Source organism: Thalassophryne amazonica, chromosome 8 (assembly GCF_902500255.1).
Source record: "Thalassophryne amazonica chromosome 8, fThaAma1.1, whole genome shotgun sequence".
Lineage (NCBI taxonomy): Eukaryota > Metazoa > Chordata > Actinopteri > Batrachoidiformes > Batrachoididae > Thalassophryne > Thalassophryne amazonica.
The window spans coordinates 25795979-25816778 of NC_047110.1; the positions used below are offsets into that span (position 1 = coordinate 25795979).

At 39.9% G+C, this 20800-nt stretch overlaps 1 protein-coding gene across 1 annotated transcript in view; it reads left to right on the forward strand.

Moving 5' to 3' along the window:
• Positions 1-20800, forward strand: part of kitlga (kit ligand a) — a 140464-nt gene that overhangs the window by 72891 nt on the left and 46773 nt on the right. Inside the window, 8 exon segments of the mRNA XM_034175894.1 lie at positions 3479-3589; positions 4190-4246; positions 6069-6120; positions 6123-6187; positions 6189-6221; positions 9682-9859; positions 15084-15149; positions 17210-17310. Coding sequence (XP_034031785.1) covers positions 3479-3589; positions 4190-4246; positions 6069-6120; positions 6123-6187; positions 6189-6221; positions 9682-9859; positions 15084-15149; positions 17210-17310 — 663 coding nt within the window.

Here is a 20800-nt window from a genome sequence, read left to right on the forward strand (position 1 = left end):
ATCGATTCCACTTATCAATCTGATTCCTTAGCAATTCCCTTATTGATACCTCTTGTGAATTTTCTGTGTACTAAAAGTAGGCTTTACAGGTTTTCTATGTCAACAACATTTTATCGAGTCTCAAAGTAAATAAATATGAAATTGGTCACTGGATCCTTGATCTCTGGACATAAATAAAAATAAACAAAATCTGAAGTTTTTATCAAAAGCATTTCCTTTCAGACATTTTGGCATGAATGTCACTCCATACCTCTGAGCTGAGCTCAGCTGGCTGCTGCATGTCAGCACAGGATGTCTCATTTTGAAAGAAAAAAAAAAGCAGTTTATTGTTTGTATTACAATGTTTGGAAAGAGGTGTCATTTGATTTAAATGGCGATTCACTTTGAAGTTATTAATTTCAACCGGACTGTCTCAGCAGAGAGCTGCGCAGTGTTTGGAGTGGTACAAATGGAATGGAGGACGAGTCTTGTTTCTTTCTCACAACAAGACGAGTCCCAGTTTGTGACTTTAATCCACACAAAAGTGGCTCACGATTGACATATTTAATGGCTTTAAGAGGGGTTAAGAAGCGGAGTTGCTGCTTTGGCAGAGCATTGAAGCGAAGAACCAATGAAACAACGGGTCAGAGCACTGTTTCATTGGTTCAAGCTTCAAAGCAGAGGCGCGCTACAGAAACAGTTGATTACAGACACGCTGCAAGTTCTGCAGTCAATGTAGAGAAATGATCATTTTCCCGACAAACACCCTCAAAAACAACAGCCGCTCTGAAGGACTGATAAGGGAATTGTTAAGCAAAAAGGCTATCGATGCCGGTGGATCGAATCATTTCTTAACGTTACCTGAAAAGAACCGGTTCCCGATACCCAACCCTACTTAAAACTTTGCTGTGCAAAATAAAAGCCTTATGTTAACCTTGTTCAGAAGTTGCATTGACTTCTCTGGGCTAAGAGACATCTGGGTTGGACAATCACACAGTGGAAATATATTGGAAGTGAATTGTGGTCAGATAAATTAACCCTGTAATTTTTTTTTTCTATTTTGCAAACAAAAGAACAAGAATAAAATAGGTACATACATGTTTAATTTTAAAGGACAGTTGTAAGGTAGTTGTAGTCGCTGTCTAGTCATCACTCCGTAATAATGCTCAACATGTTGTCAGGAGTGGTTCCATGCAGCTGATTTGCAAACAGCTAAATGTCTTCATGCATGTCGGCTTGGATTGTAAGAAGACGTAGTTTCAATTTTTCTAAATAAATACCTACAAATAACGTTATCAGGTTACATTCGTGAAATCTTCATTTTGAATTACTGATTATATTAATTTCAAACAAATCTGATATTGATGCCTTACAATCCTCTTTTCAGAGTAATCTACAATCCTTTATGCTGTGATTGTACTTTTGATCTGAGTCCTTTCCACAAGTTGCGTGGTGTGATGCCAGTATGTGTCATGAGCTAAAAATGAACATCAGCCAAGTGCCATTCCATCCACTGCCTATAACATGATCTTTTGTGCAGTCAGACAGACACATCGACTGACAAATGATCTCTAACTCTCCTCTGGGAATGTGCAAAGATTGCACCTCTACCCATTAGGGATCTATAGGGTTGTGTTGTGTTACAACAGAGATCGGTTTATCTCATCACGGACTGTATATGCCAATAGTTTTTACATTAGTTTCAAAGTCACATTGCAGTTTTAAAAACAAGCCTGAACATTGTTATAGAGAAACCCAAGGGTTCCTTTACAGTGCTGGTGATGGAGGAAATGCAATCAGGTCACTGAAAACTCTACATCTCCTCAGAAATCAATACTAAGCTGTTGGTTCTTGATATCTGTGACTGGTGTCCCTGTCTTCCACCCAGAGCAGAGGGGTATTGTGCAACACAGGGGTCACTGATAGTTTCCACCCAACACATTTGTCATTTTCAAGCCCAGCACCCTTTTTTTTCCCGTGTCATGGGTATTGTGCTTGTGCTCATCTACGCATTCATGAGTGTGTTTATGCACTGATATCATCCTTCACCAGAAAGTATTTCTTGATCTCACCTAAGTCCTAGTCTCAAGTCCAGTGCTGTTTGTGTCTTTGTTTAAAGAGGACAGCACTCAGACGTGCCACATGTACACCCTGCTTATAACTGTGGTCGGAAAGTTATAGTCCGGGAGCCCAATGGGGTTTCATTAGAAATTTTTGACCAAATGTTTTGAGGTTGTTTAGGGTCTTTAGAAATCATTGCACCTCGCTGATTCTGATTAAAATGTTCACACTGTGAAAGAGCTTTAATTTGATAGGAGGTGAATGGCTCTAGAGCACATGTCAATTTCAGTTGTTGTTTGTGAGGTCAAAGAAAGAAAACTGAAGTTTAATTTTACATACTGGGTAATTCACCTAAACTAATAGCACCTGGCTGAATAATTTCAAAGCACAAAACGTGTTGTTCATCAGCTAATATTGTGGAAATTGTTGATTAATCCACTTGTTTTGTGAAGATCATTTATTTTCTGAATGTTAACTGAAAGACTAGCTGATCATTTTAATGATAGCATTTTATGTTTAATTACAGTGTAATTCCTTCAATAAAACATTTTTTAACAATGATTTTCTTTTTCAGTAATTTGTGAATTGCTTTTTTGAGTGGCTCCCACTTTCTTAAAGAAGCAAACCCACAAAAATGAAGTTCTTAAGTTAGCAATTTTGATTTTGGTCATTCCAATCATTGCTTTAGCCAAAGTTTCATTGATGGGCAGAAATTGCTAATTAACCCCTTAATTACTGCAAATTGGAGAACTTCTTAAGAGGCCTTTCCCTCTGAATAAGTTTTCTTAAGTTGGGCACAAATTTCCAATTTATAACTCTTTTGGGGTTACTTTCAGTGGCTCCCCCTCCTTTATCCCACATTTGTGGAACTTAAGAATGTCGTTTCTAAAGACCCTGAGCAACACCACATGTAGTGCTCACCTCAGACCTTTTGGGCAAAAATTGCTAATGAAACCCCACTGGGCTTCCTGACTATTACGTGCACTCATCATGGGGTATGAATGTCATGGCAGTTTAGGCTTTTTATGATGTCTTTGAACTGTTCTATTGCCAGGGACGAATGACTGTACATCATTACTAAGTCCCTTCGGCTGCTCCCTTGTTTTCACTCAGGGTCACCACAGCAGGTGGATCTGCATGTTGAATTGGCAGACGTTTTATGCCGGATGCCCTTCCTGATGTAACTCCACATTACATGGAGAAATGTGGCAGGGGTGAGGTTTGAACCAGGAACTTCTGCACTGAAACAAAGCGCACTAAACCACCACCACCACCACCCCTGCCGCAGCATAAATCATACATCATTAATGTATTTAAAAAACACAAATTTGGTGCAGAAGTATGTAAACTTCGTGCAGAGTAACACAGTGTCAAATGATCCTTGGCATCATTAACAGTCAAAACCTCCTCTGTTTTCCTCCCCCCTTTCCATCTGCAGATTTGGATACGCGTCTGTGTCTATTTACTGCTGTTCATCACGCTTGGGGTACATTCAAGTGAATTTGACTTCAGCCCAGTGACAGATGACATCTCTCGGCTTTCTATTTTGGTAAGAACATTCTCATTAAGTAATCTTAAGTGCTTTTGATGACTGAAATGTTACACCCCAGTGTGGTTTTTAGTAAAAAAACAAACAAGCCTGTAATTACTGGTGACATAACACTTTAGAATGTAGTTCATTACATAAAACAATAAATGTCAGCGTCCATAAACTGATAACCTGAAACATGTATGATGTGATGGTTTATTAACTGAACTGAAACAACTGTTAATGATATTTGCTTATGAAGACTGGCAGAAAAAAATAATAATAATAATTAATTAATTAACATAAATAAAACCAATTCAACAGAAGCAACAACTGAGATTAAGGCAGTCATTGTCATTTTATCATGTTACTTGTGTTATTGCCAACAAGTAATTCAAACTACTATACTGTCAAAACCTTTCAGTATAAAAATATATGGACAGATTAGAAAAAGAAAGTATACTCCCCCCCACCACACACCAATAACAAAGACCACATGACACATTTTTGTTCTAATGGTCATTTTTTTCTTGTTATTTCAGTTTCAGATTTATGATGTATTGCTAATGTACACTATCATTTCATTGCAAACTCAATGTTTTTAATCTTTTCTTTTTACAGAGACAAAATATTCCAAAAGATTACAAAATTCCTGTACATTACGTTCCAAAAGAAGAGGTAAGATATTGTGGTAACTGTGTGCATATTTGAACAAGATTTAAGAAAGCAAAAGCTGAATGAACAAGCACTAGCGTTAGCATAGTTTGTCACTGCTGGCATGCTAGCAAAGTCTAGCGGTTAAAGTGCTGAATTAGACCAGAAAAAAGGCAAACCATGTGCAGTGCGCCTTAATTCTTGAGGTCAGCGTCACGTCACTTCGGCGAAGTGGCAAAACCAAAGGCAAGAGTTCGTACTTCAGTGAGTGACTGCTTGGTGAAAACTCGCTTGGGCTGTTTGCTCTTCTATTGAAATCATCCAGTTTGTTTTTGTCTTTTAACTTGCCTCTAACAGTAAGCTGACAGCTATCATTGCCTGGAACAGTGAGATTTACACACTATGCTGACCTGAAATGATCGACAAGCCTGACACCTTTGAAAAATTACCAAATTACATGTATTTGTATTGAGTTCAGCGATGTGTTCACCAACAAGACCTGCCCCTAAAGGTTAAATGCCCAGATGACCGACCTCGAGAATTGTGAAGGAAATGTGAAAATATTCTAACAACCTGTAAAGGGTTTAGAAGTACAAAAGGAAAAATAGGGTTTACTATCAAGATTTCCGGAAGTAATTGATCCGTAAACTGAAATCCTTAAACTACTTAAACTGAAATAAAATATATATCATGAATGATATTCACATTTAGCAACTTACATTTTGCGAGACCTGCGTTTGTGTTTTGTGGGATATTTTATTCACGGTTTGCACCAAAATTATTAACGGTTTGCGAATATTCATGGTTTGCATAAATTTTCATTAATGGTTTACAGATAATTCAGGATTTGCAGCAGATTCACATTTTGGGAGTCAACACCAGCTAATACAAAATTAAATTCCATTACAATATTGATTAATTCCAGGATATTTGATCATTTTAATCAATTCCCAGGTCTTTTCCATAACTGGAAAACTTTTTTGTTTTGTTTTCCATCTGTGCTTGTGATTGCTATTTATAAAATTTTGACCATATGAATTGAATTTTGAATTGAATTTATTAGGCGCATATATGCTTAACAAAAATACCTCGTACACAAACAAACAAAACTCATAGACAAACTAGTTAAAAGAAAGAAAAGAAAAAAAAGAAAACAATATACATAGTGCCCAAAAGGCATAGGCAGAAGCAACGCTTATCAACGCCTATGCCCCTCCGTACAGTCAAATTAAACGAGGCTATGTGCCTGATCATGAACGATCATTTCCAAACAAAATGTGAATGAAGCTCATATTATGTGCTAGTTACCACCATACATTTTCAGTAGTAAGGATTCAAGTGTAGCAAATTCTTCATACAACACACAAACTCATCCTGTTTCATCAGATACATATCCAGGGAACACCATTTCTTGATAGAAATATTTGAACCAGTTAATATTTGGACATCGTTTGAGTTCTCAGGTAGATTATTCCATTTTTTGGGACCAAAAATGGAGACACAGAAGCATTTCCAAGCACCCACAATTTAATATGCTCAGTCAAAGTACAAATCTTTTAAAATGAAGCCTTTCAATTATTTTCTTAGCCACAGTGCAATAAATTCACATTAGTGTACATTCTTGCCCTAAACAGAATAAATCTGCTGACTTGTAAGTGGGGTTTACCAGAACAACACCTTCACAACAATGTTTGGTTGATCTTCCAAGCACTTCTTCATTGTTATTTTTTATCATTTGCACAATTTATAGTTAACTGCGAAAGTACGCAACACATCATGTACACTTACATGTTCTTGATTCATCATGACTTATTCTAATGATCTGTGTCTGCTCTGTTTGTTTCAGGGTGGGATGTGTTGGGTAAAACTAAATGTTTTCTACTTGGAGGAAAGTTTGAAAATTTATCACAAAAGTTTGGGAACATTTCATCCAATAAAAGGATATTAGCATTTTTCATACAAATGCTTTCAAGAACTGCGGCTCTACATGGGATCTGTGGTAAGTTTACACCTTATCTCGAAACTGTGTCATGAACTAAAGGACAAAAAAGAATTTATTCTTCATTTGATTGAGTTCCAGTGCTAATTTTATTGTATGTTGCTGAATCTGTGGGCGGTACACTTGTATCAGTCATCACTGCTGTCCAAGTATGCCACAATATGGATTGTGCAGTAGGGGTCATATAGTGCAAAAGAAGTAATACTGTATAATAATATAATATTACCACGGTTCAAAAAATGAAAAATACTATGATAATAAAGTATATTATTTTAATATAGTGATATTTTAAAACAGGTTTGTTTTTGGACAGTAACTTCTATTTAGGGCAAAACCATTGTGGAGTCATACAAGTTCCTCATTACTGCATATGTGGATTTTTTTCAGAAATGATGAAACTGGCTGTTATATGATTATTATTGAATGTAAGATTATTTGTGATTAAAAAAAACAAACTCTAAAGCAGGGTAGAACAGTGGCTTAGTGGTCAGGTACCTGGGATCTCTTCTCACCTGCTCCTTTCTGTGTGGCGTTGGCATGCAGATTAGGTGAAATGAAAACTTTAAATTGATGGTAGGTGTGTTTATCTGTGTATACAGTTGTATGTAAAATTTGGGGCACCCCTGATGATTTCCATGATTGTCCTTTATAAATCATTGGTTGTCTGGATCAGAAATTTCAGTTAAATATATCATAATAGCAGACAAACACAGTGATATTTGAGAAGTGAAATGAAGTTTATAGGATTACAGAAACTTTTTTAACAAAATTAGGCAGGTGTATAAATTTGGGCACCCTTGTCATTTTATTAATTTGAATACATTTAGCACTAATTATTGGAAGAAAAAATTGGTTTGTTAAGCTCACTGAGCCTTGACCTCCTTACACAGGTGAATCCGGTCATGAGAAAGGGCATTTAAGGTGGCCATTTGCAAATGTTTCCTCTCTTTGCATCTCTTCTAATGAGTGGTAATATTTGAGCCTCTAAACAACTCTCAAATGACCTGAAAACAACAATTGTTCAACATCATGGTTTAGGGGAAGGATACAAAAAAGCTATCTCAGAGATTTCAGCTGTCAGTTTCCACTGTGAGAACATAGTGAGGAAATGGAAGACCACAGGCACAGTACTAGTTAAGGCCCGAAGTGGCAGGTCAGAAAAAACACAGATAAGCTGAAGCAAAGGATGGTGAGGAACAGAATAGTCAACCCACAGACCTGCTCCAAAGCCCTACAACATGATCTTGCTGCAGATAGTGTCTCTGTGGATCATTCAACTATACAGAGCACTTTGCACAGAGAGATACTGTATGATCTTGTAAAGCTTAGGAAGCCTTTTTGTGCGTACACGCCAGAAACAGAGTCACTTGAGGTATGATAAAGCGCATTTGGACAAGCCAGCTTCTTTTTGGAATAAGGTGCTGTGGACTGATGAAACTAAAATTGAGTTATTTGGACATAAGGGGCGGTATGCATGGCTGAAAAAGAACACAGCATTCCAAGAAAAATGCTTGCTACCTACAGAAAAAATTTGGAGGTGGTTCCATCATGCTGTGTGGCCAGTGCAGGTACTGGAATATTGTTAAAGTGGGGTCACATGGATCCCAGTCAATATTAACAGATTCTTAACAGATTCTTGAGAACAGTGTTCAAGAATCAGTGACAAAGTGGAATTTGCGCCGGGGTTGGATCTTTCATCAAGACAATGACCCTAAACACTGCTCAAAATCTATTAAGGCATTCATGCAGAGGAACAAGTACAATGTTCTGGAATAGTCATCTCAGTCCCCAGACCTGAATATTATTGAAAATCTGTGGTGTGATTTTAAGCGGGCTGTCCATGCTCAGAAACCAACAAACCTGAGATGTTTTGTAAAGAAGAATGGTCCAAAATACCTTTTTCTGTTGGGATGCCCAAATTTATGCCCCTGCCTAATTTTGTTTAAAGAATTATTGAAAACTTTCTGTAAATCCTATAAACTTCATTTCACTTCTCAAATATCACTGTTTGTCTGCTATATGATATAGTTAACTGAAATTGCTGATCCTAACAACCAATGATTTATAAAGGAAAATCATGGAAATCATCAGGGGTGCCCAAACTTTTACATACAACTGTACGTACATAGATTTCCAGATGGATGTTATTTTCTTCTTCTTCTTTTGGCTGCTTCTGGTCGGGATTGTAAAAGCAGATCACCTGTCTCTCCCTGTCCTCTGCATCTTATTCTGTTAAACCAACCACCTGCATGTCCTCTCTTACCACATCCATCTTTGGCCTCCATCTTCTCCACCTGCCTGTTGGCTCCATCCTCAGCATCCTTCTCACAATATACCCCATGTCCCTGTTCTGTACATGTCCAAACCATCTCAGTCTTGCCTTACTTGCTGAATTAACTTACATAATAATTCTAGTACCTCTAACTAACATCTTCTAAACATAAAACATAAACACAGATAATGACTTTAATGCAAATGAAAGGTCATTTATCTCAATTGTTTGGAGTTTTTACAAGCTAGACGACTACTGCCACAGATGAATTAGTTTAATATCAAGTCCTTGTCCTCTCGCAGGTTTCAAGGTTTAAGTGTATCTAAAACAATGCTCAGCTAACTTTGAAGTCATTTCTATTCTCTTATTTCATGGCTTCTTCATGACGTTAAATGAATCCATCAGGACATTTTTGTTTTGCTTTTTTTTATATTTGTTTTAATTGTTGCTGCAGTTTTTTCTGCCTTTCTAGAGCATACACTACAAAAATTAATATCCAAGAAAGTAAAAAAAGACTTGTTTAAAGAAAATTTGACTTAATTTTTGTCTAAATAGAAAAAAATAATATTCTCAAGCATTTTTTACATAAAGAAAAATGTCTTATTTTGGGAAAATGTATCTCACTTTTTCTTAAGTTTTTCCAGCTAATAGCAAGCTGTATTTAACCAGTAACAAGGAAAGGCAAAGGATTTCAACTCATCCTAGCAAAGGAACAAGATTGTTTTCCTTATTTTAAGACAGAGGCTAATCTTGAAATAAGAATTCTGTCTGGTTTTAAGCCACATTTTGATTATTCATTGCCTAGGCATTGTGATAGTTTTGAGAATTCTAACCAAGTAAATTTTTCTTACCCCATTGGTAGATTTTTTTTTTTTTTTTTTGCTTAATACAAGACAATTTGGCTAGATTACTGAGTATTTGCCATATTTTTGGAGAGGGGCAGTTTTTGCAGTATATACAATGTTCGTCCTTTTTTGCTTGTTTTGTTCATGTCTTATCAGCTACAACAAGGCACTAATAAGAGCAATGATACTGAATAGACCTAGATTAAGACCATTATGCCCATCTTAATGTCACTGAAATATGCAGATGATATGTCATTGTTCTCATTTAAACAGGCCGTGTAGTTATGCTTGAAGTTCAGATGACTCATGACGATGTTTGAAAAATGTGATTTTGTATTGGCAGGAGCCAGCTATGTATGATTTTGAGTGCCACTACAGGAAAGAGCACTGGCAGACAGCACGGTACTTTGACTTTGTCAAAGACTTCCTTATAGATGCACAGCATAGAGAAGATTCAGAAGACTGTGATCCACCTCCCTGTCCTACCACACCCTACACAGAAACAATACAGTATTCAACAGGTAATATTCATTGGTTTTATATGATGTTAACTGTTGTCCTATGCTAACGTCAGCTCAAATTACAATTCTTAACAAAAATACAATATTAAGAAATATGGATTGAAAACCATCTATGTTAGATTCTTATTCATCCTGTGTTGAACATTTTCCATTCTTAGCTTTATATAAATGTGAAAATACAAATAATTTAAAGCATCTGCAACTGAGAGATTATTGGTTGTGCATTACAACGGACCCACCTGTTGTGTTTCATGCACACACAGGAAAATTAAGAAAACCAATTTTCAAAGTGTGTCTATGAATCATTCATGGCACACAAAGTGAACCGGAACAGCATCCATTCTAATATCAGCATTGTCCAAAACATCACATGTTGTAGCTGTTTTAAAAATGTGTTCACTGTGCTCTTGAATTCCAAAAGCAATTAGGTGATTGACTGCTGAGCAGTTTCATTTGCCAGATGTCTTTTATTCTTGAATAATTTATTTAGTTCAGGCAGCAGAGAAAATGTCTGGGGTTAATTTGAAGTGTTAGATTTGGATTTGGAATTCCTAACCTTTTCCAAAACTTAGGGCCCCTTCACACATAGAACGAATAAGTACAAATCAGGGTGAATCACAGCGAAACAGCTCGTATGAGCAAAACACAAAAACCTCGAGCCGACGTCAGGAGGGACACATGGTCAGGCAGGCATGAACGATCCCGCTGCAATGGTTTTGTGCACACTCATGCACGAACCCGTCACAGCGGGAACACAGTGTGAACAGCTGGAGCATGTGTAACCACATCTTGCAGCTGCTATGAAAAAAAAAATACATACCACCCATGGGATTCAAACCTGCAATTTACAAAAGCTCTGATTGCCAGCCAGAAACTTTACCACTGTGCTACCTTCACAGTCCTATAAAAGGTGCAGAAAAATGCCTGAAATGGAGAAACAAGGAGATAGACGTATTTTTAAAAAATGAACCCACACACCATAAAAACAACACCGCATTTGACTGAATCTCTCTTATCATGCGGACAATACAAGTTTGAAATGTCTGTTCCTCTGTGGATGACCCATGGTCACAGACATACAGTCATGAAATGACATGAATGATGCAGTTTGCTCTTATCATGTCCACGTCTACTGGCCTGGCATGTCCAGCTGGCTCCGCATGCGTATCCTGTCGATGGCACACCACAGGACAGACACCGCGTCATGTGGAACAGAGCTCACGTGGGTTAGGGTTAGGTTTAGGGTTAGACATTCAGATCGCCAGCTGCGCATTATGATCTGACAGTCCGTTTCAACTGGGACAGCCTGTCAATGTGCGCGCCCTTGCTGCAGCCCGTCGTAACAGTGATATAGCTTTTTATGTATGTCCACGTGAGGACAGCAAGCAGACACATGCGCATCACAGTGGACAGTTGTAAGTTCATGTCTGTCCAAACACGGTACGTGTTCTCCAACTGGGAAGTCCAGAACCAGAGATCTCAACAGCTGTGGCTGTAACGAACACACCCCCTGTCAGTTCAGCTGCTAACAGCGTGAATGGCCACTCATTTTCTAAGTGCCAAGCGAGGGGTGTTGGATGCTTCTGTGTGTCACCTGGAATTTGCCCGACACCTGCTGCAAGAGGGATTGAATGGGCACTCACATGCCTCTGTCTTTCACTCTGTCTTTCAGTGCATGGTATGTGCCCTTAGTCGCGTAGCCTGTAAAATGCAGTGAGTAGATAGATAGACAGATAGCTAGATAGATAGCTATCTATCTATCTAGCTATCTAGCTAGATAGATAGATAGATAGATAGATAGATAGATAGATAGATAGATAGATAGATAGATAGATAGATAGATATAGATAGATAAGATAGATAGATAGATAGATTCATCTCCAATTTAACACAGTAACTCAAACAACTTGCACCTTACTGACTTAAAAGGCCATATAATGAAAACAATCTTGCTAATGTGATGAACTTTGGATGCACTAGATCAATCCAAAAAGCAACTTTGTTTTGCTTAAGTCATATTCCATAGATCTGTTATCATGTGGTGGAGAGTTGATGGAAAATTAAGAACGTGTGGTTGAACTTGCATGCATGACTGCAAAATATTCTTTTTATCAGTCAGAAGGAAACACATCCACTATCCATTAACTAGCAGAAACACATATGATGAGCCTGCCAACCACCAGTGCCAAATGGAGCCTGTCTGTGCTGCACATGAGCATCAGCGACCAAAAATCAATAACCAGGCAACCGTAGGGAGAAATGTAATGGCTGGTAAATGGGAAAAATTTGGAATGAAACTTTAAAAAGAATGCGAACATGATGCTAGAATTACAGAATGGATGGGAGGTGTGGTTACGGGTGATACCAAAGCTTTTTTTCTGTACAAAAAATGTGATATGTGTGCCCACTGCAAACATGTGATCTTGAATCAACAGCTGAATGCAAAAGCTACTGCTTTTTCCATCTGTTGAGTGTGTACACAGAAAACTCTCAATAAAACTGCTTTTTCAGTCAACAGATAGTTTGTTCACTTGTACACTCACATTTCACCTTGCTTGGTACACGGCATAATATAACAGTAATCCAAAAAGTCCAGAACAGTGCCACTGCCACCAAACAATTATACATACATACATCTTCAACCACTTATCTGGGATCGGGTCACGGGGGCATCAGCTCCAGCAGGGGACCCCAAACTTCCCTTTCACGGGGCACATTAACCACCTCTGCCTGAACCACCTCAGTTGGCTCCTTTCGATGTAAAGGAGAAGTGGCTCTACTACTCCGAACCCCTCGCAAATGGGTGAGCTTCTCATCGTATCTCAAAGAGAGACTCCAGCTACCCTCCCAAGGAAACCCATTTCAGCCACTTGTACCAGCGATCTAGTTGTTTTGGTCATGACCCAACCCTCATGACCAGGGGTGCTCAAGTTCAGTCCTCGAGACCTACCTTCCTGATACTCTTAGTTGTCTCCCTGCTCCAACACACCTGAATCCAATGAAAGGCTCTTTCATTGGGATTTTTTTCATTGGATTCAGGTGTGTTGGAGCAGGGAGACAACTAAGAATATCAGGAAGGTAGCTCTCGAGGACCGAACTTGAGCACCCCTGCTCATGACCATAGGTGAGAGTAGGAAGACTCCAAAGTACTTGAACTCCTTCACTTGAGGCAGCAAACAATCATCAGCTTTAAAAAAAAAAAAAAAATCATAGAAATACTAAAATAATAATAATATAATAATAATAATAATAATAATATAATAATAATTAATGATCTGGTATGTTTTTCCACAAATTAATCAAACCTCTGGGCTCAGCAAAGTTCTGGAAGACCATGCATAACAATTGTGATGATATTGTCTTGAGTTAATGTGAGGAATGAAGACCCCAGCAATCAAGGGGGCATCCATATATCATCTGTCTATGGCATATAACTACTCTTTTAAAAAGTAGCTATCTGCCATAGCTGTCTTTGAGTGGGTCACTGGTCATTTTGGGTGGTCAACCACAGGGATTCCTGAAAGTAATGGTAACAGTAAAGTAGAGTATTAGTGCTTGATCCTTGATTTGACCTGACCTGTAACACTTTGGTGGCTCTGGTGTCTCACACCAAGAAGATCCCACCTGGTCCTTTCTGTGTAGGGCAGGGGTGGGCATCGAGGGCCGAGACACTGCAGGTTTTCCATGCAACCATTCACCTCAGCAGGTGGGTTGCTGATGAGCTTCTCCTCTGAACATAAACACCTGGTTGTCAATGAAATCACCTGCTGAGACACCTGATCATTAATGAAATCACCTGCTGAGGTGACTGGTTGCACGGAAAACCTGCAGTGTCTCGGCCCTTTATGGCACATGATTGCCCACCCCTGGTGTAGGGTTTATGTGTTCTTCCCAGGTTCCCTCTGGGTGCTAAGGCTTCCTCCTACTTAAAAAAAAAAGCAGGCTAGGTGAATTGGAATCTTTAAAGTGGTGGATAGTGTGAATGTGTTTGTGGCCCTGCAATAGACTGGCGCCCTGTCCAGGGTGTGCACCACCTGGCATCCAATGACTGCTGGGATTGGCTCCAGCTCCCCCGGGACCCTTAATTGGAATAAACTGGTTTTAATAAATTAATGAATGTAAAACTTTGAAGCACATTATGGTATACAGTGATGTAAATCTTCTAGAAGTCTGGGGGGTTTTTTTCTGTTTGGCAAAATTTCCTTTTTTTCTCCTTGTTTTCCGGCGTGGTTCGGGTCAGACTTGAAGTACATATTTGCCAGAACAATGTATTTTTTTGTAAAATCGATTGGAAACATCTCTGATGAGACGCATAGTAGATATAAAGTCTTTATCTCGATAACAAAAACAGAGATGGAATCAAATGACAACATATTTTATTGTTTCAACTGAGGATTTTTGTTGTTTGCACTTTATGTTGTGCATCCTTGTCTATAGTGACAGAGGATAAGGTGTTTATTAAGACGATTTATAGTTGTACTTCTGTCATGATTTAACATTATCCAGCACCTGTTGGATAATTTGACAGAGTACATCAAGATTCACCTGCAAATGAAACCAAAACTCTGATATACCTGAAAAGAGATTAATTTTGGTGTGTAATTTAGATGCAAAAAACTTCAAAATATGACCAGCAGTTGAGAATTACATCACTTTTCCACCCACCTCTTCTTTCAGAGAAATGCAGCAACATTTCAATCCACTGTGCTGTTGAGCCACTCCTTTGACTATTGTGAAGGCCTCTATTTAGGACGGCTTCTCTTGTGGCACTTTTGGAGAAGCTTTTAATCACTGACCATTATGGCTTCACAAGAACTTTGCGAGATAAAACCTCAAACAGCCTCAGTGCTGAGACATCCCGTTGAGACACGACTGAGTCACCAGGACTGAGGGAAGATGTCCCCAGGTGGCACATGTGAAAAGGAAGAAAGGGCCGAAACCTGATTGTATACGTGTTGATTACACAGAGCTATCTTCCAGTCTTGCCCAAGCGCTTGGCTTTTTTTGGACAAATTGTTTAGATCTCCCCCCCCCCCCAAGTCTCTGTGTGCATTAGCGGTGGGGGTAGGGTGCTAGAAGGTCAGCATTGAATTGACTTTTTAGCACCTGAACAATGTACATTTTCATCATCAGACTGCGACCTACTTCACCCCGTTCCACCCCTCGTTCTTTGCTGTTTTAAACCATTTCTCATCCTTGGTTGGTTTTCTTCTTCCCCATCAGAAACCATCCCTGCCCATCTGCAAGTGTTGCAGACTGGGTCCAACCATCGACAAGAGGTACAAATCACGTAAAGTATGCCAGTTCTCTGGATTTCTGAGAGACGTGTCACGGTTGTGATGGTGTTGAAAAACCAGCCCAGCTGGTGTGTCAAAACAGCACATTTGCTTGTTCAGTACTTTTGCCTCATTCTCAAGCAAGTCGGCCCAGTTCCCTGCAGCTACTGTCACTTGATTAACGGTATTCTGCAGAGCAAATACCTCTCCGCCTTACCACTTATGCCTTATCTTGTTTGGTGATAATCCCTTTCTTCGCCTGCCTTTTTTGAGACTTTGAAATATTCAGCATACCAGCAGTCTGTCTCTTTCAGTGATTGGACATCTCAGTTGTGACTAAAAGGATGCACAAGGGTGGTAATATTTTTAAAAATACATCATTTTGGGAAAATCCATCTTTTTGTGTGATTAACAATAAACACAGTTTAGAAACTTTTTACCATAAGTCTATTATGATTGGCAGGTGACGGCCAAATTCCATGTGTCACACACGAACATCCAATATCATTTCCTGAGCACTTAGGAAATGTGGTGCCATTCGGGCAGTCAGCACGAAAACAGAGAGGAGGTGACTACTTTCGAGCTGATTGTGAAATTTGTCTTAAGTGCCCTTTGAGTGTGGTGTCGGCAAGCACACAGATGTGGTGTGCTAGAGTGTCGGGCGCTCCCCTCACACATGCGGCATACATGTGTAATCACACGTGTGCGCGTGTGTCCACGCCCCCCGCTTCCCATCACATGTGGCATGCGGGGTGGGCACACTTGAATGACGGCTCAATGCACACGACGTGTAACATTCCAAACACAGAGGACCACAGCCAGGACAGTTATATAAATAATTACTGACAAGCCAGTTTTGAGTTTTAACACCACCAACGCTTCTGATTACACTCAAAACAATCACAAACCCAACACAACCAATGAGTCAGTGCTTCTGTCTTGTGCGCCATGCCCAAGGAAGAGTCATTTACATTCACAGCATACAGTGGTCCAGACATGAGGCAGAAGTCCTGAAAAGGAAAGAAGGTTTCTGTTCTGTTTGTTAAGTTGTGATTCAGCCCAACAACTGTGTGATATTTGGGCGAGCGCTATTCACGACTGCCGCCCAGTAGATAGCAGTGTTCCTTTCATTTTGACCCATCCACTGGATGACAGTCTGAATAGCGCCCGGTTATATCACACAGTTGTAAGCTGAATCACAACTTAACAAACAGAATTTCAGTTTTTCAATGCCTTTTTTTTTTACAAATGAAAAAAAAATACATATTTTACAAATACATATTTATTTGTAAAAACCAACACACACGTGACAGTAACTTGTGTGTTGGTCTTTACATATAATAAAATCAACCAATCAGTGATGAGTGGAGGCTCATTTTACCCATAATGCCTTATGGCATATGTGTGTGTTAATGTTCAAACATTCAGAATTAGTGCATTATTTTCAAATGAAAAGATATGTTTTATATTTTCACTTTGTAACAATGACAGAGTTGACATTAATGTAATTAAATTATCTGGATTAATTTGATTTATAAATCAAAACCATAAGTCAAACTTTTTCAGGACTTCTGCCTCACGTCTCGACCACTGTATGCTGTCAATGTAATTTTTTTTTTTTTTTTTGGGGGGGGGGGGCATATTGTAGTGACTTTGGCTAAAAATAGTAATAATAATCAGGGGCAACACTTAGACTCAGTGGTTTGAACTCTTGCTTCACAGCAATATGGTCTGAGATTCAGTTTCACTCGTGTCCACTTCCTACGTGTTTCGCAGGTTCCTTCCTCCCACTTCCAAAGACATGCAGATTAGGTGAAGTGGTGTCTCTAAATTGACCCAGGGTGTACTATCCCGCCTCTCAGCCTCATAAACGGGTGTAGAAATTGAATGAATAGCATGAAAAATACATCATGTACTGTAAATGATATTTTTGCATATATCTGACATTATATGTTTGCAGCTTCTATGAAAATCTCTATGTTCAAATTAACGTGGCTTGTCTGCTTTGACATATGTACATTTAATATGACATTTACACATCAACTTGAGGGCTCATTTGTGTTTTTCAATCCAGATAATGAAGCTCAGAGGTTCCTGCCTGAGGTGATGGAGCGAAGCCTTCTTTCCTTACTCTTCATTCCACTTCTAGCTATGATATTCCTGCTTGTGTGGAAGGTGAGCTGACGTGGAACTTCTAGTACCGAATTGTTTTGTGTCTTGAAGTACTGAAAAAAAATCAAAATTTCTGTTCAAGAGTAATTTACTTGTCCAGTAATATCACTTTTTGTAATTTTGCCTCTGTGCACCACAACAACAGAGTTCAAATAAAACAGTAAATATGTACTTGTAGTGTGAATTCTGAAACAGGTAATATGAGTCACGCATACAGAAGAAAGGTCCGTCCTACATAGACCCATTGGTGATAGTGCTTATCTCCGAATTCCATGCAAGTTACTTTCCCAGCCAAGACGTATTCACATTTACAGCTGCGTGGACTAGGACAACACACATTAAGTGTCGTGTCAAAGGACACAAGCATGAGCAGGATTCGAACGTAGGTCTACAGCTCCTTATCCACTGAGCTACCTGCTCTATGATATGTTCTGTACATATCATAGAGAGGGAAAAAAGTAATATGATATTTTTGTTGAACCTCTTGAAATAAAGGTCAGATTTTATACAACAAGCTAAGGTTGTCATGACACTAGAACTTCAAACCAAATAGCGATACCCCTGTAAAATACTTCATACTCGAAACCATTTTCGATACCAAAAATTAAGAGGCATGTTTTTAAAATAAAGATTAGAACATTACAAGGAACACTTCTTTAAGTCGTCTGATGTAGTGCTAAACCAAACTACAGTAGCATGTCCGTCATATACGAGGTCTGTCCATAAAGTAACGGCCCTTTTTATTTTTTTCAAAAACTATATGGATTTGATTCATATGTTTTTTACGTCAGCCAAGCTTAAACCTTCGTGTGCATGCGTGAGTTTTTCCATCCCTGTCGGTTGCGTCATTCGCCTGTGAGCACGCCTTGTGGGAGGAGTGGTCCAGCCCCCTCATCGGATTTTCATTGTCAGGAAATGGCGGAATGATTTGGGCTTTTTTTTCCATCAGAATTTTTTCAGAAAACTGTTAGAGACATGCAGCTGGAAACCATTCGAAAAATTTATCTGGCTTTCTGTGAAAATTTTACAGGCTTCACAGAGAATAAGGAGTGTTACTACAGCTTTAAGGACGGCCCACAATGGCGCACGGCGTGCCGCGCTTCGAGCTGCGACGACGAGGTAGAAACCACCAGATCATTTCTAACAGATGGCTCTGTGGAGCCGGGACCGTTGTGTGCAATTTCTCTGGTATCACAAGAGCTGGACATCAGCCATTTTCTGGCAGATTTCACTTTTAACAAGAGATTTTGTCATGAAAGCCGCGCGGAGGCTTCGCGCATCACGACGGAGCCACTGATGAAGTGAGACAAAGGAACACCCTCCGTTTCGGAGTGTTAAAGGACAAGTTGGACATGCCTATCTCGGCTTTCAGTGCTTACCAGTCGAGTGAGTATAAGAGAAATTGTGGAGAGCTGGGCATGTCCCAACTTGTCGTCTGGCACTCCAAAACCATCAGCGGCTCCGTCGTGACGCGCGAAGCCTCCGCGCAGCTTTCCATGACAAAATCTCTTGTTAAAGTGAAATCTGCCGGAAAATGGCTGATGTCCAGCTCTTGTGATAACCAGAGAAATTGCACATGATGGTCCCAGCTCCACAGAGCAATCCGTTTAGAAATGATCTGGTGGTTTCTGTCTCGTCCTCGGAGCGTGGCGCGCCGAGCGTCATTGTGGGCCGTCCTTAAAGCTGTAGTAACACTCCTTATTCTCTGTGAAGCCCGGAAAATTTTCACCGAAAGCCAGATAAATTTTTCGAATGGTTTCCAGCTGCATGTCTCTAACAGTTTCTGAAAAAATTCTGATGGAAAAAAAGCCCAAATCATTCTGCCATTTCCTGACAATGGAAATCCGACGAGGGGGCTGGACCACTCCTCCCACAAGGCAAGGCATGCTCACAGGCGAATGACGCAACCGACAGGCGTGGAAAAACTCACGCATGCACACGAAGGTTTAAGCTTGGCTGACGTAAAAACATATGAATCAAATCCATATAGTTTTTGAAAAAAATAAAAAGGACCGTTACTTTATGGACAGACCTCGTACAGTATAGATACTGTAGATAGAGAGACAGACAGTTAGTTCAAGTGAAAGCAGTTTTCTAAAGTCTCCAACTTGGAATTTCGAAGTCCTCTGCACGTCTTTTCATGACAAAAAACTCCTGTAAGAGTGGAATGTGCAGTTCATTTCCAAAGTAAATGCTTTGTTGATCCGGGACGTCATCTGACTACCACAGAAATGGCAGAAGAGTTTGACATCAGCAGTTTTTCGGCATGAAAAGAGGTGCGGAGGACTTCGCACGTCGGGATGGAGGCGCAGGGCACACAACAAAAAGCATAGCCGTGATGAAGCCCTCACAGGACATGTGTGGCATGTCCAGGTCATCCACAATTTCTCGGATAGTCACACGACTGAAAAGCCACCGAAAGCTGTCTGAATCTTCCGAATGGTGCAAGAGCTGGGCATGTTAGGGCTTGTCCTGTGAGACCAACACGGAGGTGCTTTCGTCCCGCGCCATGAGCGGCTCCGTGGCGAATTTCTCCGCTCCTCTTTCCATTACAGAAACTCCTGTAACAGTGGAATGTGCCGAAAAAAGTGCTATGTCCAGCTGTCTTGCCATTTCTCTGGTAGTCAGATGACGTCCCGGATCAACAAAGCGTTCACTTTGGAAATGATCTGATCGTTTGAGCCTGTCGATCGCCACTCGGTGCGCGGCGCGCCATCCGCCGCTGTGGGCCGTCTTTAATCCAGTTGTAATTGTCCTTAATCTGTGTGATCCCCATTGGATCTTTACCGAAAGCCATCTGAATTTCCAAATGGTTTCCACTTGGCTGTCTCTCACACTTTCTGAAAAAATTTTGATGAAGTAAAGTGGCAGTCGATCAGCCAATTTCCTGACAATGAAAATCCGACGAGGGGGCTGGACCACTCCTCCCACAAGGCGTGCTCACAGGCGAATGACGCAGTCGACAGGCGTGAAAAAAACTCACGCATGCGCATGAAGGTTCAAGCTTGGCTGATGCAGTCACACATGATCAAATCCATATAGTTTTTGCAAAAAATAAAAAGGTCCGTTACTTTTCTAACAGACCTCGTATGAACCTTTTTTGCAGACGTGCAAGTCACGGCTTCTCCACCACGACACTTAGCTGGTGACAACAGTGCAATCTTGTGATATCTAACGCCCACTACGTGACTTCTTTCCCCTGGTCAGTTTTCAGTTTTATTACCAATGGTAAGTTGCATCACAGCTGGCTACCTCATACTCTATAGCGAGATGCTGTGAAGTACTCATTCTTCATCCACGTCAAACCAGAAGGAGAGCAGTCGGAGCATTGTGTGTGTGTGTGTGTGTGTGTGTGTGGGCGGGGGGGGGTGTAATATAATGTCAGTTAAATGAGTGCCTGTCTGTGTGTGTGTTAGCTTAAGGATGCAAAGACGTCACTGTTGGTCTTGATTCTTTTGCAAATGAGTATCTATTCTGATATTCATTTTTAGCA